Source organism: Salminus brasiliensis, chromosome 4 (assembly GCF_030463535.1).
Source record: "Salminus brasiliensis chromosome 4, fSalBra1.hap2, whole genome shotgun sequence".
Classification (NCBI taxonomy): Eukaryota; Metazoa; Chordata; class Actinopteri; order Characiformes; family Bryconidae; genus Salminus; species Salminus brasiliensis.
The window spans coordinates 2,772,806-2,795,444 of record NC_132881.1 but is presented as its reverse complement, the minus strand read 5'-3'; the positions used below and the strand labels follow the sequence as shown (position 1 = coordinate 2,795,444).

At 43.4% G+C, this 22,639-nt stretch overlaps 1 protein-coding gene across 1 annotated transcript; it reads left to right on the top strand.

Annotated features, from left to right (window-relative positions):
• The first annotated feature begins 159 nt into the window (after positions 1–159).
• sgpp1b (sphingosine-1-phosphate phosphatase 1b) lies at positions 160–22,455 on the top strand. The gene is made up of 3 exons (XM_072677334.1): positions 160–1,144; positions 10,730–10,819; positions 17,443–22,455. The coding sequence occupies exons 1-3, from the start codon at positions 479–481 to the stop codon at positions 17,992–17,994; spliced, it is 1,308 nt and encodes a 435-aa protein (XP_072533435.1). The 5' UTR covers positions 160–478; the 3' UTR covers positions 17,995–22,455.
• Positions 22,456–22,639: the final 184 nt, after the last annotated feature.

Genomic DNA, 22,639 nt, shown 5'->3' with positions numbered 1-22,639 from the left:
GTGTTTTCCAGCTTTGCAGATAAACCTATAAAAGGGTTCCGCAATAGTCTTAGAACGCTTGTGAGCGCGCTTTCACTTTCGCGTGTCGTGAGCGCGCGCACGTGCCCGCTCTCAGTCTTGCGCGTGCGCGTGCGCGCTCGGCCGTTCCTGTCAGTTGAGCTGAGCGGTTGCGGTGTGGGGCAGCGGCGCAGCGGCGCAGCGGACGGTCACCTCGGCTCTTAACCCCATTTTTAGAGTTAGAGTGGCGGATTTTTTTTACATTTTCCACTAAAAACAGACTATAAACGACAGCTTGGGCGACTTTCCCGCCATGGAATAAGGCGCGCTGTACCTGTTTCCCCTGCCTGTAGCGAACTAGCAGCGCCGGCTAGCTAAACAAGCTAGCTAGCGAGCTAACTAACGACCGAGCGGGAGACTGGGGACACTAGCTGGGTCAGATTCTGGATTTCTGAGGGAAAATTGTCCGGAAAAGCAAAACATGAGCGCCGGTTTAAAAGCAAGGGTGTCTCGGCTGCTGTGTTATCTGCAGGACCCGCACCTTGTAGCCCGTTTCCAGCAGTTCTGCGGTGTGAGGGGGACGTTCGCCAAGAGCGAAGCCGAGGTAAACGGCGGGAGCGCCGGGGAGCGAGCCGGGGAGCGAGCCGGGGAGCGAGCCGGGCATGTCCGGCAGAGAGCAGCGGACCCGGGCGGCAAGGAGAAGAAGAGAGACCGCTGTAACAACAACGGCGTGGCGAACGGGACGGCGCTGGCTGCCGCCGGAGAGCCGGTGACTGTCAAGCCCCTCCGCAGGAACTCTCTGACTGGCGACACTGGCCACGAGTTCCACATCGACAACCGGCTCCTCTACTACCTGTTCACCTGCGGCACAGAGCTGGGCAACGAGCTCTTCTACATCAGCTTCTTCCCCTTCCTCGTGTGGAACGTGGACGCGGTAGTGGCGCGCCGCCTCATCGTGATCTGGGTCTGGGTCATGTACGTCGGCCAGTGCACCAAGGACGTGTTCCGCTGGCCCCGGCCAGCCTCGCCGCCCGTGGTCAAGGTGGAGGTTTTCTACAACTCCGAGTACAGCATGCCCTCCACCCACGCCATGTCTGGGACCGCCGTGCCGCTGGCGATGCTTCTGCTCACACAAGACCGCTGGGAGGTGAGAGGGTAGCGGGGCTGGGGCTGTTCCCTGGTTCTGGTTCTGCTCCTGGAGAACCCTGCACACTGCACATCTGCACTGCTTTCATCTCTATTTCATATGTTTTAACTTATAACATAAAAAATCCAGGGTCCAGTTCACTTTCTTGCAATGAAGGATTTGGTAATGAATCGGTTAAATGAATCAGGAGTTTGATTCAGTTCAGGATTACTGTTTGTTTTTTAGTGTTTTTTTGCACTTTATAGCCCCTTAATATTTCACTTTAGTGTTTTCTGCTCTAACAACCCTTCCTCATCCATATTTTAACCCAATAAACGGATCAGATGTGTCTGATTCAGTGATGTTTATGTTTTTGGTAGGTAGTGTTGCACCGATACCGACTCAGTATCGGTATCAGGCCAGAGAGCATCGATACCAAGAAGCTTTTGTTTGCAAATCAAACGTTTAAACTACCAGTAAAACACAGTCATCAATAGTTATTACCCTTAAACAGACATTTAATTGAACTTTTAGCCCCTTTTCTTTCCATGTGGTGTTTCTTTTTTGTTTGGATTTGTTTGGTTTTAGAAACCAGAAGTTTCAGAGAGAGGTTCAGCAGCTTTTCGCACAGAGACGTGGACCTGAATGTGAAATTGCTGCAGAAGCACTGTTTTGTTTCTAAACTGGCATTTTTCACTGCTCTGAAATGTGAATTTTCAACCAGTAAAAGCTGTTCTTATTATTCAGGACCTATAAAAAGTGGAACACTACGAGTTTCAGGATCTAGAGCCGTCTATCCAGTAGTTAAATCTGAGTTGGAATCAGTGTCGGTACTCTGTATCGGCAGGTACTTGAAAAAATCTGGTATCGGTGCATCCCTAGTTTTTGGTGTCTAATTTCTGGTCACATCTATATAGGGTCTAGTTCTTACCTCCTACAAAAGGCTGGCTGCGTTAGTTAAGTACCTTCTTCTACACTTGTACAGTACAGCTAAATTATCTCTAAACATATCGATACCAGAGCCGGAGCGTGGGGTCAGCCATGCTGTGGTGCCCCCTGGACCTGAAGGGCCAAACAGTGGCAGCTTGGGTATCAACCTCGCAACCCTGTGATCCAATGACCCAGGTCTCTGAGCACTGAACCACTGCCATTTCCCTTGGTCGCCTGCACAGGGACTTGAACCCTTGACCCTCAGACTGAAATGTCTGATGCTTTATTCGGACCCTGCCCTGGTGCAGCTTTTACAGCAATTTATTCCCCTTAACAACACAAACTCCTTAAGACCGCAATGAAGAATCATTTGGAGGAACTGAGCCTCAAAAGAGGAACTCATACTTGTCTGAGCCGCAGTTACGATACAAGAACGACATGTTTATAAGGTGCACTGAACAGTGCAGATAAGTTGGCATTCGCAGTCTTCAGTGCTGAAGTCCAGCACAACACAAGTGCCCTTAGAGAGCAGTTAACCCCATCAGTGAATTTGCACTGCCATGTATGTTAAACCCTGCCATGCTGTGGCCCTCCAGGACCGCAGTTTCACGCCCTTGATTTTGAGTTGTACACATCAAATCCATACAGTCACATTTGGCAGGCAGGCAGATTTAGTATTAAACTAAAATTGGCTTTTGGCAGGCATCTGGTCAAATACCAGCCAAATGTTGGTAAATTCCCTAAACCATCGCACCAAAGTTGAACCTGGTTGTTGACGACTAAACTACTAAGCCGGACCTCCAGGACCAGGTGTGGTCTGCGCTTGCCAGTCCTGCTCCTGATGATCTCCTGTAGTGCACAGTTTTGTAGTTTCTCCCTGACCCACTGCACACATCTCAATCTTACGAAGGACCTGACATTTGACCTATTAGGGGCTGCTTGAGTTGGGTTGGTTGGCGAGGAAGTTCAGGTGATGTCATGGCCAGTGCAATCACCTGATTAAAATCTGGAAAGGTGTGTGTGTACAACAGTGAGGAACGTGGGAAGGGGTTTATTTAGATGATTTCCAGAAAATGTGAGAATATGACCAAACGCCTTGTGTATTTTGACACGAGGAGAACCTATACTATATTTGGCAGGCGGTGTAAATCTTACATATCTCTGTAATGCTTAGTCCCAGTACTTCATTTTATTGGCAGATATATACACAATAATGTATTGTCTTGGGGCCCACAGTGCACATTTCAGTAAACATATAAGTGGTTCCTTTTGACTGTCAGTGTTTTTAAGCTAGGGCTGGGCGATATGGTAAAAATTCTGTACCAGAATATTTAAAGACTTATCACGATGCGCAATATTTATCACATGTAATCACTAAAATACTAAATACATCAGTGGCGACAGATTCTTAAAAAACACTGTTTAGATAATCTCCAGTGATTTTTATTCAACATCTGCAGCTCTTCATCTAATTAAACCAGTCTAATTACACTGTCTGTAATGAAACCTGCAGCTGATCAGTGTTTATTAAGCACCAACAGTCTCCTCCATATGCTTAGAAAAGCATATTGTTATCACCATAGCAAAATTTATCACAAAAAATGTCGTCATATTGCCCAGCTCTAATTTAAACCATATCAAATGTAGGAAGAAATCTTTGATAGAGCTCAGCGTGCTTTTTTTTTTGCCTTTAATGGAATTAGCGAAGATAGTAATATAGGCCACAGCATACGTACCTGACAATAATGAGCTGTGAATCAGTTTCGTCAGTGAAAGCACAGATAAAGTGCTTCTTTCCTACCTCCTTCTTCTTTGTTTACTCTGATATAGAGCTAAGCTGCACGTAAAAATGAAGGTCAGCTGTAGCGTGTACAGTCAGCAGGCGACCGCTGAAGGTTGTGTGACGTGTTATCTTTTGTAAGATAATATACTGACACAATTTTAATTGTGTAGTAAATCAGGCAAGGCCATGTTTGCCTACCACACACACCTGGAAGTAGTGGGACTGGTTCTTACTTCAGATGAATTATTATTAATAATAATAATAGTTGAGGTAACCGCAAAAGCATACGTGATCCAAAATTCACTAGTGTTTATGTTGTTTGTCCAAATGTCTGATCCTCTTTAAAATCAACGGGTGTTTGACCTTTTCTCTGCAATAACAGACTTTACGGTAGATGCTAGAGCATTGCTGTGACTGTGAGAAATTGATAGCATTCAGCCACCTGAATTTAATAGTTGCAGCAATTAGTATATCGTGGACACTGTTGAGCAGCCCTGTTACAGCCTGAACACAGCACACATTGTTCAGCAGCTACATCCTTACTCAGACCCACTGTAGACAAAATGCTTCACAGTGCTTTTCTGGAAGGGTACAACTTTTATTTATTTATTTATTTATTTTATTTAATTTTTCCCAAGAACTGACAAAGACATCTGAAGTATCATAACTAACATCGCTGAGCTTCAACCATTCTACAAGACAAAACTTGTAGTAACTAGAAGCCACACAGTTTCTATTTACGATGCAAATGTGAGTAATAAATTAGCCTACATGCTCATCTCATAATCTACTTTACTTTTATCTTAATGTTGTGTTTAAACCATTCTGGGACATTTCAGGCTACATTAATGACTGAATCAGCTCAGATGTGTGTTTTTTTTATTATTATTATTATTGATATCTGGCAGTTCTGTTAGTGCCATCTGTATTATGCAGTTGAGCTGGGCGAAATGCTGTTAATATAATATTGCAGTACTTCACTACTACTTCACAGAGCTTATTTTTATAAATATGAGATTTTTAAAATGCCATCACGCAGCTATCCGTGGTCAGGAGTCCAAAAGGGCATAACCGACCTCATGTTTTTCTGGGTGGGTAGGAAGTCCCTCCCTCCCTCCCTCTTCCCTCAGCATGATTGTGGCCTGCATGGGTGGGTGTTAGTTGATGTAACCCCTAACAGATGCCTAGCGTGTTCAGCTGTAGCAGTTTGATAGGATTCATGAAGCAGTTGGTTGGCTTTATGTGACTTGGAGGACGACAAGGCTAACCCTTACTCTCTCAGCATGGATAGCACTGTGATGGGAAGGCTCACTGCATGCAGTGTAGTGAGCTTAGCAAAAGAGGGACAGTACATGTATGGCTACATTTATATAGGTTTAATTACCAGTAATTAATACTGAGCACAGTGTGTTCAGTATTCAGCCAGCACTACTTTCCCCCCCATCCAAAAGTCCTCTGCCTAATTCTGTGTGTAAGCTCGTGCAAAAAGCAAGGAAGGGTGGAGTTCTGCTTATTGAACTTGTGTTTTGTGGCCTTCTGGTGCTTGCCTGTGCTGTCTTGCTCCAGCAGAGTAGGAATTCAGAATGAGGAACAATACTCCAACACACCACAGACACACAAACACACACACACAAACACACACACACACACACACACACACACACACACACTCCTCCCTGCAACACTAAACAATCTCAGTGGCTAATTAAGTTTCTAATCTTTCAGCCTCGGTCTGTGCATGCAGTTAAATGATCCTGCAGATGCATGCTCACTCTTTCAAAGTCCTAACTGAGCCATAAACAGGATTCAGTGTCGTTGTTGTGGCCTGAAAATTCACCCATTCAGTCTTTTTTTTTTTTTTCCTCCGCGCTGTAAAACGTGCCACAGTTGTCACAACTTTATAGAGGTCTTTCAGTGGCAATAATCTTTAAAACTGCCAAAGAAAAAAAGTGTTTATTGAGTATCATAGGTTGTTCTTTAAAGTATAAATAGTAGGTTTAAGACTTTGGTTGGGACAATAAAAAATGCTCATATGTTGTTTAACAAGTCCATTAAAATCCCTGTTGTTTTGCCTGAGACGGAAGCACTAAGCTCTGCGTTTACTGGTTGGCTTGTGGTAGGTGAAGAACCAGCAGAACCAGCATATCATAGCTTAGTTTTAAGCAGGGTGGGGAATCTCTAAGCACCTCACTATTCGATTACGATTCTGTGGGCTGCAGTGCATCTGTTTTTACTATACTTTTAAAGTAAACTGTTTGTAATGATCCACAGTGAATCGTTTTTTCATATGTTTTATGAATAAAACAAAGAGAAGTGAGGTGGCAAGCCCTCTGGAAGGTTTTCCAGTGAGGCTGCGGTGTAGAGAAAAACGCAGTACTGCAAGTCCTGGCTGAGAGGCCAGGTTTAGCCTGTGGGCGAAAGCATTGTTGGCACGTTCTCAGTAACTAATGCTAATTCTTCCTTAGTGATCTGCCGTTCATCTGCTACACTCTACAGCAGCTCTGTCTTCAGTGCTCTGGTTAGGATTGGTTTTGAGACAATGTGCAGTTATGTTGACCATAAGAGTCATTTAACAGCTAAACAATAATTTAGAGTTTCTGGTCTCGTTAATTGCAGTGTTGGTGAAATGTCTTCGAGACGGGACGCTGCTGTTTCTTGGCTCCGAAGTGTGCAACATCCCTGGTTCTGCAAAAGCCCTGGTTCTCAACGACTGAATATCTAGTTGGGTTGAAGCTTTGCTGTTGCTTGCTCCTCTGCTTTGCAGAAACCACAACCAGGCTTTTTCCTTGCTGCTAACCAAAGGACCATCGACCATTTTACACAATGCACATAGGTGGCTGTTCACTTGCATTGATAATTGGCAACTGAAATTTTTTTTTTTCTGACTGCACATTCACATAACAGTCAAACAGACACACACCACCGCTGCGATTTCTCAAGATGAAGCCTGCACATACACACTCCCCTGTAATCTGCGGCAGATGTTTTACCATATGAGGTTAGCCGTGGTGAGCGTAAGAGCCTGTGCAGGAATAAAGGGGAGGTTTGCCTCTCGAGACGTACTTGTTTTCTGCAGGAGAGTTTAGCATGTGGCCCCGTGCCTCTGTCATGTGGTCTAAGGGCATAAGGAGTGGTCAGGATAGTTAGGCGCTTTGGAACCACATGTTGTTGTTTTTTTCCCCTTTCCCTCCAGAAGGAAAAGCTTTGGTGTTCAGGGCTCCTGCCCATGGCTTGAGGTGCCGCCAAGAACAGATTTTCCTCAAAGTCCGTTCATGTGAAGCAGTGAAGTCTTGCTGAATCATGCAGTGAAGAGCAGCGCACTCAGCTTTCTTCCAGGAGCTTATTTTACCACTTTATTTTATTAGATATGCAGCAGATGCAGGAGATACACACAGGACAGCCTACCTACTGTACAAGAAAGCTGACCTCAGCCACTATAGATTGAAAATTTGGACTGTGTAACTTGACCCCTTTCCCCCCCCCTACTGTAAATGGCAATAACCAGTTGTACTGGAACAGAAGTACTTAATGGCACTAGAGAAAACCTAGCAAGATTAGGATCGTTCTTTATGATGGCCGTTGCAGAGCAGTACAACAGAAATGAACCCATTCGTTCGTGTGAGCACACATCCAAAGTGGTGGACAGCCACCTCGCGTCCAAAGAGCAGTTGGGGTCGGGTGCCTATGAACGTCTTGGCTATGAATGTTGTTGAAGAAGACGAAGGAAATAAGAAATTGCTGTTGCGTCCCTCCCCTCAACCCCCACTCACTGTCAGTCCCGATCGAACTGGTGACCTTCAACCAGTCTGACTGACCTACCTGACTGTTCATGTCTGTGCATTAGCCTCCTCCACCTCGGTAGAACAGAGCATTTCAGCGATAGTTTGCTTTCTAACCAGACGTAATTCAGCAGTAAAGACGGGATGGGAGTAACGTAAACCCCTCGCACCCAAAAGTTCAGGTACATTGCACACAAGTACATTTCAGCTTTGAATGTCACTGAAGAAGAAGACATCGCTGTTGCTCCACCCCACCCCCAACCCCCAATTACTATCAGTCCCGATTGAACTGGTGACCTTCTGGACTCAATGCTGCTTCGCTATCCATTAGGCAATGGCTGCCCTACAACTGTCCCATTTTTAATATGCAAGGAGAATTACATAAAACAAGATCCGTACTGATTCAGACTCGAACACAACCAAGTGATTATGTGAATCTACTGAGTGAAACCAGTAGCTTCGTATTTGGGTGGTGCAGTTAACAGTATTTTTTGCGGAGCTATTTTTTATGCAAAGTGGGAACCTGCTCGGCTACGTCATCCATGGTTGCAAAGCAGCTTTGTGCAACTACGTGCTGTAAAATTGCATTTTGTACTCTCTGGTAAAGAAGAAGGTAGAGTTACAGTACGCTGTGTGCTTTTGGAGTAGGCCATTATCGGTTCAGTAGCTGGGATGTATTGGGTTACGAGTACAGTCTGTTTATGGAGAAGCATCATACCGATGGAGTTTCAGTGCTTCTATTGTTGAAGCATATTCGCATATTCCTTGGATTTTGGACTTAACCGTAAAATCCAACAGTGTTTAATTTCATTTGCTGATGCGTGACTACAGCTATAACACAGGGCAATCAATAAATGCAGTCAAGCAGTTGTTTCTGTGTGCTGTAGGTCTACTGTGGTGTTTGGCTCACTGAAGTATCCACAAAGTAGTCAGGCCTGGTGTTTTGAATGTTAGGATTTGATACTTGTAAACATGTTCAGTTATTCTTCCCTTCCTGTTCAATTTGATGATAAATTCGAACTATTTCGACACATAAGTGCACGTTTCCTATTTCCTCTTCCTCTTCTTTTTTTTTTTGTATGTTTTTTAGTGAAAACATTAGTCTTTCCGGTCACCCAGGTCAGGATCCAGCCATTCTGGCTTTGTCAGGTCTGTTATTTTGTTCTCTGTGTTTCTTCAGTGCAGTCATATTGTAACAATATTATTATTGCAGTCATGTGACCTTCACCCCAGCGATGGCCGCCTCTTCTGCTGCATGTCAGTAGTAAAACAATGGGGAATGAATAGAATGTTAATTATGTGCAATAATACTGCAGTGTGTAAAGAAAATGATGTTGATTTATGTATAGTTTCTAGGATTTACTGTATTTACTGATATTTACTATATGGACACATTGAAATATGAACATGCTAGCATGAATTCCCAATACAAACAGTTTGCACGACTCCACACAGCACTATTCTGCCATCGTAACTCGATGTTGATACCGGCATCTGCTAAAAACACAAACACACTGTTTTCAGACGTATGTGTGTACTTGGCATGCAGTCCATCCTCGTTTAAAGCCGAAAGTCATTCAGACTAGCTACTGGCGCTCAGCTTTGTTGCTGGATGGGCAAAACAATCGGTGCACATTTAAAGGAAGTAAAAGCTGCTTGTGGTCGTTGTGGTGATCAGGCGTTTGGTATAAACATGACAGTAACTAGCTGTGAGAACATCGAGGTCTGGGCCGCAGTAGTGTCAGCAGTTGTTTGTTGTTTTGTTTTGTTTTTTGGGGCGATGTCTGAAAAATAGCTCAGATAAATGAGTATCAGTAGTGCTGGGTAAGTAGGAGGAGCCTCTTAAGATAAAATTACAGCTTATAGTTAAAACCTTGGATGCAAATGAGGAATATATGGATGTCCCAATCAAGGTCTTTACCTTAAGCCGATTTGAGTCCCTTAATGCTGACTGTCGGCCGATACCGATCCAGTCTTTGTGTTTCTTTAAATAATACAGCCCTCAAACATAGGAAAGATGCGCTAATCTACAACAGTAAACAGAAGTTAAGTCACTATATTAGTACCAGTTTCTAAAATGAGGCTAAATTCTAATCTGATTTGCTTTGTATGGACCAACTTTAAATGACCATTTTAAACTCTATAGTGTTTAATATCTTACAGTCGAGTCTGACTGACCTACCTGACCATTCAGCTCCCAGATGGGTACCTTAAAAGCAGATACCCGATCCACTAACAAATGCCTGGATCTGTCCCTGATCCAGAGTCACTTGATCGGATCGTGACATCCCTAGAGGAACATGACAGATGTTTTCTCATCAGTGAACGATGTGCCAGCGGATTAGTTTGATTAGTTAGTTCAGATAAATATTCTGAAATATTCATTGAAGCGACTTGCTTACTGAGAAACATATTCATTCTTAATATTACGTTTCAGATATTCCACATTCACAGTGTCACAGTAGGCGATCAGCACCTTTGAAGCATCACCATTTGGTTAGTCATCATTCACAAGACCCAACACACACCACCTAAAACTGGAACTGGCTGTTTTGTCAACACAATTAAGGCTCCCTGCCAGTGGGCTCCACATGTTCATGAACCCTGGTTCTTTTTTCATGTCTTGTGTATGTAGAGTTTCCTTGAATGAACTAGCCTAGAGGGATGTGGTGTCATTTGAGAAGTAACAAGCGTGAGAAACAACAATTAGCTGGGAACGTGTGTATATGTGTGAACATGTATGCACACTCCTATTTGCCTGTGTTTTCTATTCTGATTGCTCTTCAGATCAGAGAGTGAGCGCATGTACAACAGCCTTTAGAAGTCTTGAATTGTTATGGGTTGTATTTTACTGAAATGTAATTACATAATTAATAACAGACTAATAATTAGCATTGACATTAGATTTCCATTCTGTATTCTGTATTCTGCGGTGGGGTTACGTCTGTTGTGCTCAATATGGTAGCAGCCCACTTGGGTCTAGTGTATGTTAACGTACAGTAAGGTTGTACCCACCTGCTAAAGTTACATCAGTTCACCAAAGTAGAACCCATTCAGCATAATGAGCTCTAAACAAGGTCTCAGTTGATCTATCTTTTGTTTCTTTCTCCGCAGTATCCGTTCCTGCTTGGAGTCGCTCTGGCTTTCAGCTGGTGCATACTGGTGTGTGCGAGTCGCATCTACATGGGCATGCATTCTGTCTTGGTAAGCCCTGAATTACATACACACACACTCTCGACATTTTAACTAGGGCCGGGCGATTTGAAAAATAATGCTACATCACATCATTGAGCAGTGGAAAGCAAACTTTTCCCGTCGTTACCATGACAAAGACAAACTAACACGCCCTAAATCAAGCTATGCGGATTTCCAAAAGATCGCTAAAATAGGGCCATAAGATTGGAATTACAGCAAATATTGGTGACCGGTTCAGCTTCTTGTTTATTATGCTGTAATAGTAAGTGTAAAGTGCTATTAGTGGTTTGATATTAAAATATTAACTTTACATTTACATTTAAGGCATTTAGCAGACGCTCTTCTCCAGAGCGACTTACAAAAGTGCTTTGCTATTTACTTACAGGTTAAAAACCTCAGCTAGTTTAAATAGACTAAAATTCAAAGATACCTCCAAGTTAAGACACTACTAGACACAGAAGTCTGTAAGGTGACCGCTCTGCTATTCGCACAAGTACTCTCTGAAGAGGTGGGTCTTCAGTCTGCGTTTGAAGACTGCGAGCGACTCTGCCATCCGGACACCCAGGAGAAGCTCGTTCCACCACTTTGGTGCAGGACAGAAAAGAGCCTCGACGCCTGTCTTCCGTGGATTTTGAGGGATGGCGGGTCGAGCCGAGCCGTACTTGAAGCTTGAAGGGCTTCAATAGATTTAATATTAAGACTGTCTGTAATTTCTCATTTCTTCAGATCTTGTGCGTTTGTATGTACTGCAGAGAGAACTGCATCATGGGAAAACCTGCTCTAGCGTTTCTTTTCTGGAGTGGATAATTGCAGTCAGTTGTGAAGTGTCTGTGTGTGGTCTGAATGTTGGGAACACGCGTCATCCCTGTAGGCCTCTATTACGGTTTCAAAGGCGAGGTCAGGGTGCTGTGGCTCATGTCCTGAGGCAGCGACACTGCTTGCAGCGCCTCTGCCCCACTGTAACTGCCTGTATCACTATGGGAAGGGAAACGAGCATGTGGGGTGGTCGATTGCACCCCTAAACACTCACCCACAGGCCACTCATGTGGTGTTGATGAAAGGATGCCTTCACAGAGAAACCATACAACCACCAAAGGCCTTTTATATTTATATTTATATATATATATTTTAAAGTCAAGTATTTTTTTTTTGTAGATATATGTTGATGTTATGCGTCTGATTGCAGTTAATTAAATGTGTCAATAATGTCTGAGACTCGCATAGTGGTATTTGTATCGGGATACAAATTTATACTCATCAGGACACACATTTTAGTATGCAGTGAGAATCTCAGCTGGACCTGATCGGTGTATATGAATAAATATTGATAAAATGCGCCGATATTTAGAAGCTGTGGGTTCATCTGCGTGTATGGAAGCAATTATACTTTTTATTAAGGCTACAAAAAAGATGTAAGTGTACTATGATCCGACCTCAGTTTCCTATTGACCTGTCCTGTCCTCCCCTTTGAGGCGTAGCACAGATGGGGCTGTCTGTGTGTGGAGGTTTTCCCTTCAGGAGGTCATTTCCACTGAACCTGGTGATCTAATGGATTTGGTCGGCGCGTGTGTGTGCGGGAGAAGTGTGTCGCTCGTCTTTCTCTGATTCGCTCGAAGTGGTAATGTCATCCCTAGGCTGACCTCATGTGTCTGGTTGCCGTGTTGGGGTGCTGAGTGGAGACCGTTTCCATGGTTACGGCCATATTGTGTGTCAGGGTTAAAATTGATTGAGTGTCTGTCGAAGTCCGTTCACACGAGCTCCTCGGTTTCTGGTTACCGCCCATTAGTTCCTGCTCTCTGCAGCTTTAGATCAGTCATTCAAGATTTCGAAACAAGTTTTCCTCATATTTGTTTCACCAGATGTGCAGATTTTCCAGAGTGACTGCGTATGTTTTTGTGGCAGTGAGGTAATTTTACAGATTTACTGTAATAGCAGAGGATGAGATCTTCCGTTATTATAATGTCCTAAATGTCCTACTTTGTGTTCAAAGTAACCCAGTTTAGGTCATTTCCACCATCCAGCGCTGGGTCAACAAACCACACACTGACCAAGCATTGATGGTCAGGCTGGACCATAATCGTTACCCAAACAAATGGTTATTTTGGACAACGCTCTCAGATCCTTTTTTTTAATGTATTGTTTTCTCTACAAATGAATTACATTTTCGTTTAACATTGTGGGTCCTATTTTAGCTATCTTTTGGCGAGCTGTCACCTGTGCATCGCGCAGCTTGATTTAGGGCATTTAGGGATGTTTAGTAGTTTGGTCTTTTGAAACAAGGCAGTTTTTGTTTTGGTTGGATTTACACAGACGTATGTATGATTGTAGACGAGTCATTCACAGAAAAGCACAAAGGGAAGGAGAAAAGCAGTTTCCCCACACTTGGCTTATTTTTGTTTCAGGCTGCTTAACCATGTAATTTCACTGAATTTCATTTTCCTGAATCCATGTTCGTGTACAACAGTGTTATCCCGGTACTGTTTCAAAACCTAGTAATCTTTTCTTAAAATATCATTTCTTTTTTACGCTGTGGCATAAAAAAAGAAGTTGTTTGGTTTTGACAATGACAATGTCTCTGATATCGTGTTCAGAAAATAGACAGTGTAAGACCATTTCTGAAATAATTATTATTAGTTGTAGTATTTATTTTTGATGCATAATGTTTCAACCAGCAATTTTTCGTTAGACTTTATTTTTTATATCAGATGTCCTGTAATGTTTTTGGAAATGTACAGTGCTGTCCAAACGTCTGAGGAACAAAAAAGATCTATAAGACTATTCAGACCTATTTCCCTCTGCAATATTTGTATTTCTGAAAGTAAAAATAATAAATAAATCTAGAGAAATCTAAAGAAACCCAAATACATAAAGTCAGTGGTTAGTAATAGTGTATATCTGTAAAACTCATAACATCATAATGTAGTCAGTAATCCAGTAGCTGGGCTACACCAAAACTAACCATCTCAGGAAATAAACCCAAACCAACATTAATGTAGGAAAAAACAACCCAGCGGTTGGATTTAGGAAAAAGTCAGTGGTCAGTGAGAGCGTCTACCTGTAATTAACTCTATATAACATTAGAATAAACCCAAATAAACATAAAGGCAGTGGTCAGTGAGAGTGTCTACCTGTAATTAACTCTATATAACATTAGAATAAACCCTAATAAACATAGTCAGTGGTCAGTGAGAGTGTCTACCTGTAATTAACTCTATATAACATTAGGATAAACTCAAATAAACATGGTCAGTGGTCAGTGAGAGTGTCTAAAATGTTCAAAGGTGGTTTAGCGTGTTTTGATAAGTAATTCTAGCCTCATTTATGAATTATTAACCCTGCTCTCTGTAGGTCATTATTACCTGTGATGTACTTTGTGCTTTTTTAATTATTTTGAACCGGGGTGTCGTTCCGTGAACATTTTCCACGCCGTCATTAAAAGGGAGTGCAACCAAGTTCTTAGCTGAACTCCTGTTTGAACAGACACTAAGCAGAGCTTTGAATTTGCTTACATGTTTGAACAGCTGGCTGGCTGGCTAGCCTGTTCTTTCCCCGGACATGTGACATCCACACAATGCAGTGAGACACTCCCTTTTTGGGGGAAGGAAAAACACCATGCTGGAGTGATATTCCAGCAGAGAATCAAATGACAGAGAGGGCTCTACTTCTAATCACACTGTCTTACGAGGTGTGTAGCAACAGACCACATTTTAATAAGACTATCAAACGGTAGATTGTAGATTATTTTACACACCAATTATCTGTCGACTGCAGATGTTGTTTTTTTTGCATACAAGTAAGATGACGACAAATGATGTATCCAAGCTCTGTTAGCAAGTAGCACACAGAGCATAAAGGTTCAAATCTGAACATTTATATAAATATTATTTCAATCAGTAAAACTTCTTCAATCAACTCAAGCCTAAAACTGCCGTTCTCAATCTAATCACGGGTAATAAGGAGCAGACGTGTATACAGTACTAGAGACCCAGACTTGAGTAAAAGTACAGGAGCTCTCTCAGAAAAGTGACTTTAGTAGTAGAAGTGTCTTTAAGCTCTAGACTTAAGTAGAAGTACTAAAGTATTCAGTATTATCTGTACTTAAGTACTGCAAGTAGTTTATTCTAAAAAGTACTACTTAAGTACTGAAAGTAAAAGTACAGTACTGTATTCTGTAGTTCTTACAGAAGCAGTCAAAGGTTTGGGCATCAGTGTTTATATTAGTTCAGATGCTCAGACTTAAGGACAGTCTCAGTTCCTCTGGCTGTAGTAGAAGGACAGGACTGTAGAAGAACTTCATGAGTCTTCAGATCACTCTCTAAACTCAGATCTGACCACATACAAGAGCTTCATCTGTAAAACCAGTGAGGAGAGCAGCTCAAACCCTGAGCTTCACTCTCTGTAAACTCAACTACACCTGAAAGAGCTCATTCAAGAGCCATTCGGACACATACGAGTATTTGCAGGAGGTGAAGATGATGGAGGTGGTTCTTCTGGTGGTTCTTCTTCTTCCATCTGGAGAGAAACTAACAGAGCTCTAGCTCTGCAGCCTCACTGCAGCAGCGGAGCTCACGGCTCGATCGCCTGTTCTGCTCAATGTTGAGGCGGCTTCATCGAACCCGGTGACGGCGCCATCTAGCGCTCTGGCGTTTTTAGAATTGTATTGAGTAACGATGCAGCACATCAACAACGTAACAGAGTAAAAGGATTAAACTCATCCAAGCATATGCAGTGAAGTAAAAGTGGAAGGAGGAGATCTACTGGGATACTCCTCCAGTAGATACAGATACAGTATTTTAGTACTTAAGTACAGTAGTGAAGAAGTTCTACTGCCTTACTGCACATCTCTGATGATGAGGCAGGTCATTGAGAACACTGTGTTTGCAGTGCACGCGGTTCTCGACCCACTTTGCAGAACTGTGTAGACTTGCGTTTATCAGGGTGCTGATAACAGTGGAGTAATGCGGGATGCCGAGGCAGCTGATTTTTCTCAGCAGTGGTGGAGACTTTGAACCATGTGAGGAGGCGTTGAGGTAATCCAGCAGTTCAGCAAAAAAAAAAAAAGTGCTTACAGAGGATTGCTGTGGGTCTTAAAGTAAGATGTCTACTTGTACAAGATTAGTTTTGCATGGGTAGGACTGTTATGTAATTATTAACAGAGAATTTAAGGGTTTAAGTCCTGTCTGAACCCACCGTATCAGTAAATGCATACTTTGTAAAGATTACAGTGACTTTACAGGGCCTTTATTTGATATTTTTTTGGGGTGTGAATCTCTTATGGACATCCTGTGGTAAACTGAACCATGCCAGTCAAACCTGCGGCATTTAAATATTTGAACATTTCACATAAACTATTTGGACAAAAGTATTTGGACATCTGCACAGTACACCAACCTGAGCTTTTATGACCTGCCATTTTAAACCCATAGTCATTAATATGGAGCCGGTCCCCCTTTGCAGCTCTAACAGCAGCAGGTCTGGAGCTCTGCTGTAACTGAGCTGAGCTGCTCTCCCAAACGCTTTCACTGTTGAATAATAATAATAATACCACTCACAGCTGATGGAGGAAGATCTAGGAGGGAGGACATTTCACCAGCTGACTTGTTGTGTTGATGCAATGTTGGCATCATATTACCTTATCCTGTGATTGCGTGTTCGGTCAAACGTCTAGCACAGTACGGAAAAGGGGAAATAAACTGTTCACGAATGAAACGTTAGTGTAAAGGAATGTAATTAAGTAATGTATTAAGCTGGTATTGCTGAAATTCTGCATTCACCATCATCCTCCCCAAGCTAGTAATGTGGTGTTGAGTATTTTGGTCTCCACACTGACGTCTGTATTTGGTATGATCTAAGCTTAGAGGGATCTTTTGGACGTTGGGTATTTTCTGAGTGGACAGTGAAGCGCTGCGTAAGTCAAGGAACATCCTAGGACAGTGCAAAGGGTCTAGGGGGGAGTGTAAAAGTTGTGGTTCCCAGAAATCAGTTGCTGGAAAATGTCTTTCATATCAAAGTCCAGCTCCTACATGAGAATGAGAGCAAAGGTGAACGTTGAGGCAGTTGTATGTGCTTGTCCATCGCTCTGGGAGAATCAGGTCAACAAATCAATATCTGGTACTCATTTCTTAGTTTTGTGAGCGTGTGTTTAGGGTGGTGGTGTTTTTTTTTTTATGCAGTGGAGCTCAAATTCAGTATCAATCAAGCAGAAATACTGACCGCTGTTTACTGCACCAGGGCCATGGCACACCGATTTTGGCAGCTTATAATAGTATGGACTGTAATAATAAAAATTAGCAAACATTGGTGGAGAACATTGTTGTTGCACAGTGTGATTGGGTCAGGGTGAATAGGGGGACAGCATTAGAATATGGTTACATGTTCTGTAGTAGTTATTAGTGTTAGAGCGGTCTTTAGGACTTACAAGGCCAGCATTAAAGAAGGTAGAACATCGTAGGCGAGGTTTCTTTTAACGCCAGAGCAGTTTTTAGGCTGGAGTTGAGCTGTTCTAGTGACTCCCCAGCAAAAACACACCAGCCCAGCCTTCAGGTTTCCTGGAGATCATTGCATGAGTGTGTTCTGATCTTAAAGCCCACTATTCGCTCTCCTAATATTACCGCTTTGTTTTATTTCTACAGGACGTCATCGTTGGTTGCCTCTACAGCCTTCTGATCCTGCTCGTCTTCAGCCCTGCCCTCGAAGTCATCGACACGTTCAACCTCTCCTTCCGCTACTCTCCCATCCTCATCGTCTCCCTCCACGCAGCCATGGGACTCTTCTCCTTCACTCTGGACACGTGGAGCACCTCTCGGGGCGACACCGCTCAGATCCTGGGCACCGGGGCTGGAATAGCGGTGGCGACTCATGCCAACTACCAACTGGCCGTGATTGCAGATCCTCCAGCCTCCATGCTTCCGTTGCCGCCACCGACCCTCAGCTTCGGCCTGGTGGGACTGTGCCTGCTCCGATTCGTCCTGGGAGTGCTGGTGCTTTTTGTAACAAGAGCCGTGATGAAGGCTCTAACGATCCCACTCGTGTGCTGGTTTGTCGGGATTCCAGGCGGAGATGTCCGTAAAGCCAGACAGAATATGCAGGTGGAGCTACCATACCGGTACATCGTTTACTGGACAGTGGGATTCAGCGCGTTCTTCCTCGTGCCTTCCCTCTTTGTTTTCATCGGCTTGTCCTGATCTGGCTCCAGGCAGAGGTATCGCTCAAGGCTGCAGATGGATGGATGGATGGGTGGAGCCGATGCCAGCCTTTCAGCACTGCAAAAAGAAATGATTCCCCCCTAACGTTACCTACTGTATAACATTCGCTCAGCATTTAGCAGATTAGCACGTTATTCATAATAAGACCTTTAAAAGTCTATATTTTACATTTATGGCTCTCTGTTATTGTTCTTTTATTTCATTCTGCCCTGTGATTGTTCTGATTGTTTTCAAGTTCTGTAGCTTTTGCTTTTCTAATTTCTCAGCACAGTTAGTAGGTAATGGAAGGGTTTGTTTGTACTGAACGGCTGGACTCTGAAGGCACCATCTTGCTTTTTCGAATTCGCGTTGTGAACTGGCACATATTTTCTACAGGTCTGCGGTCGTACTCTGTGGCCGCACCTTATAGAACTTTTTAGGTTTGAGTAGCACCTTGGATGCTTCAAGACTTTCCCAAAAAAGTTATCCCATTACTTGGGATTGTGACGTTAACGAGGACTGTGTGTGTTTCTGTAAACAGCGGATGTTTGAACCTTGACTGATTTACTGTAGATGTGTATTGATTTCTTTGACTGAACTATTTGTGCAGTTAATGGAAGGGCTATGATTGATTAATTGACTGACTTGATTGACTGACTGATGCTAAATCCGACCAAATTAACAGTAAAACCTCAGCAGCCTTCAGCTATGGAAAGAAGACGACCTGGATTATTTGTTGGGTTATTTCTGGCGTTGATGGTCATCTATTACTTATTTCACAGTCGGGCTCATGCTTGTCTGTGACCTAAAACAAGTGCTTTAAAGCTGTCTAAAGTCTGGAAACCAATGCCGAAGATGGTTCTAGCAGACTGAGCAGACTAGCCAATTAGGCTTTTTTTTTTATCTCTATCTGTCTTCATTTACGTTGGTCAGCTGGTTGTTTTATTTAAGCACCAGCATTTCATTTCATTAATGCCGAATCTCTTAAAAACACCTGTTGCACCAGGATCAGTCTGAATCTTTTATATCCCCTTGAAATGACCAAGGTGAGCTGCTGTTTGAACACCATATTACTGCATCACTGCAGCACTATTTGCGTGAGGTGGTAGTGTTGAGTGAACAGATAGACTACTGACCAGGACGGAAGAATGTTAGGGGCTGCTTACCATCTTCAGTAGGATCCGTAGGGTGAGAGAGGCTTTGTTGATGCCAACTATAGCTCGTCGATGTCTCCTTTAGACAATCATTTCTAACCACTATGGTTTCGACAGGATGTCTGTTATGATTTTGATATGCTTTGACGTTGTAATCTAAGCTTTTATAGGACGGTATAGTGCTTTAGGGCTTTTCAGCAAAGAGCTCACGTCTGTTCTAAGCTCGTTAAATCGGTTTACATAGCTGTTAATTCAGTGTTAGGATAGTAGTCTTAATTGTAGTCTTTTTGTTTTAGGCTGAGGTCTAAACATGATTGAGGTACTGTTTTGTTGTTGTTGTTGTTGTTTTTTTTAATGCACTGTTTCCCGAATGCACTGCTCTGACAGGTGCCGTTCTGTGCCCTTGTTATTGATGTAGCTGATCAGGCTTGAGCAGAGGGAGGCCTATCCTTTCTTTAGTCTTCCTCAGTCCTCTGGCCCAGTGTGTGAAAGCTATAAAGGAAGGCTCCTGAGCTTTCCTGAGCCTTCACCTTCTGTAAACAGGATGTTTTGTTGGGGGGATGATGAAAACAGATCCGTCAGCACTGAAATAGAGCAACTCTTCCCTGGCTGTAAGGTGGGCTTTCAGCAGGCGTGAAGCGTTGCAAGCTGTACGTCCCAGTTATTGGCAGCACAAAGCTTCGCCGTCAGATTCAGAGATAAGGAGGATATGGTTAGGTGAGATAAAGCACGGCCGCTATTGTCTTCTCTACAATGGGCCAGGCGGTAACTGGGTCAGGCATAAATTCAGGAGGCCTGACTTTCTCTGTGGTCTTTTTTTGGATAAGTTTGGCTAATCTACAGCCTCGTTGCTAATTTTCTTTGCACACTATTGGAGACGTACAGTGATTATATGCCTGCGTGTGATTCGTAGGCAGTTAAATTGATTATTTACTCTCTAAGCCCATAAGAAGTAGCTTTATATATTTGGTTTGTTTGTATTTTATTGTCGGAACTCGACTAAAACAACTTTTTGATCATTCCACGTTTATTCAGACGTTCTCTCATTACACCACAGTGTACCAGTCTGACCACTCACCTTTTGACTATGCAGAATTATTGAACTCAGGAGAGAGAGCAGATCCACCTAGAACCCAAATACGGAACGCCCTGAACCTCGGTTGTGTATCAGTCTGTCTTAGAACCGTTCATCCAAGCCAAGAGGCCTTTCTTTTAGGAGTATACGCCCTTAGAGACTCCTTTCTGTTCCTTTGTGGCTGATTTAAGGCCGTGGTCAGAACCGCTCTGCTTGATCTAGTGTTCTGGAGACTCTCTGGTGTGAAATACTGCTCAGTGTAGAATTCCTCCGTGCCTTTCCTGCAGTCTCTGGTTGTGATGGAGATTATCAGAGTCCGGCTCTAGATCTGCTCTTCCACAGCAGAGTGACTTCATGCGTGCTCTCTTATTCGCTCTGTTCTGCGCTCTTACTCGTCAGTGATGAGAAATAAGCAATAACGTAACTCTGCTTTGCACTAGTCATACATTCACACAGATGCAAAAGAATATCTGCTAATACTCTATTATACACACACGGCTTCTCTTTCTCTGAAAATTCACCAGATAGATAATTAATAATATCTAGGTTCCCCTTATGCCACCAAATGAGACCTGACCCGACCCGTCGAGGCAGGGACTCCACAGTGTCCAAAGACATTCCCTTAAGCAGATCCCTGCAGCAGTCCTGCACGTTGTCAAGTGGGGCCTTCATGAGCATCTGTGAGCCTCTCTGAGCCTCTCATGTTGCACTTTTTTGGTAGGTTCTGCCCACTGCAGACCGTGAACTTCCCACAAGTTCAGATGTTCTGACCCAGCTGTCTAGAACAGCACAGTTTGGTTCCTGGCGAAGTGTCTCAGATTCTTACGCTCGGCTATTTGTCCGGCTTCAAAACGTCCATCACCTTTAAGAACCGACTTGCTGCCTGATACGTAGAGCCCACGCTGTCAGGGGTTTTAATGTTCTGGCTGATTCTGGAGAGGAAGAGAACCATTGATTTGATCACATTTGTATTTGATGTTTGCCTTGTGTGTGTCTGTGTGTGTGTGTGTGCTGTCTGAACCGTAGGCGAGAACAGTAGCTCAGAGCCCTGTGTGTTTTTTCTCTATGCAGAAAAGTTCGTAAGATCCAGTCCAGCACTTGCTGACGGACCCCGCACCCGTCTGCTAAAGCCCCCTCGTGGGCTGGGCTGGGCTGGGCTGGGCTGGGCTGGGCTGCTGTACCAAATGTGTCTAGAACAGGGTTGTGTGTGAGAGGGGAACAAGGTTCTGCTGTTGTAGCGCTGTTGATGTGTGAGAATCTGCTTCTTTCAGTACCAGATCTTCTAACAGCTAGATCTTCTACTAATTGCTCCGGTGTTGGAGACAGTAGGGGGGCGTTTTCTGGAGTGGACACAGTACGGAGACCTTTAAAAAAAAATAAAAAACAGTAGACATCTGCAAAAATCCCTCAATTTTAAAGTACCCCCCTTCAGAATTCATTAAACGGCTACCCCTTTAACACTGATGTATGTAAATGAGGTCTGTTCTGATTGGCTGCCATGTATTATTGCTCTGGCTCATTCAAAAACAAACAAAAACAAAAAAAACAGCCCAGACTGAATCCCTTTTTTGGGGGTCCGAGTGAATCTGAGGGGCTGAACAGGCTGAACAGGCCAGTAAATAAATATGCTGGTTTTTGTGACATCACAAACTCAGTGTGTTTCTGGGATCATGGGACCTTTAAGTAAGGAAAGTAAGAGTACTGAGAGTCGTTGGATTGTGTTTTACTAAACGGCCCAGCTGCCTGAGGGCTTGGTGATAAGGTGGTCCTAACTGGCAGAGAGAGAGGGAGTGTGTGCTCAGTGTGATGCTCACTCACTCGCTCGCCCCTTCATTTCGGAACCACCTTCATCCTAAGATGCTTTCAGGGAACCAGGCCCTGCAGAGTGTCTGCAGCAGCACCGGCCCACTCGAGTAGAGTTGCCACTGTGGAGTATTCCTGCTTTTACTCCGGTGATATTTTCAGTACCAAGGTTTGGTACCTTTATGCATGTCCTGAATTGCAGATATAGGCGAAGGCGCCTCCTGCTGGCCATCGTGCAGAACAGCACCGCCTTGGTTTACTGGTGGTGGAAACAAGGCCTTTAGTCCAAATGCTTTAAACTGTTAATCTGATGAGCGTTTTGTGTTTTTCTAGATTGTGATGTTTGCATAATTTCCTCAGATGCAGAAACTCTGTGCGTTTGTCTATTTTTGAAGTTGCAAAAAAAATAATAAAAATGCTTCCAGCAAACCTTGTTTCACATTTTTCTGCATCATATTTCTGCAAGATCAGATGTGCTGTGCATACAGTACTCTGCAAAAGTTAAACCTCTTAGGCTCCTGGACAATTACTGGACAATTTGAGCTCAAATTTGGCAGTAAGAGAGTCCTCCCCCAAATCAGGGCTTAATGATGGTGAATCAGGTGAGCTGCTG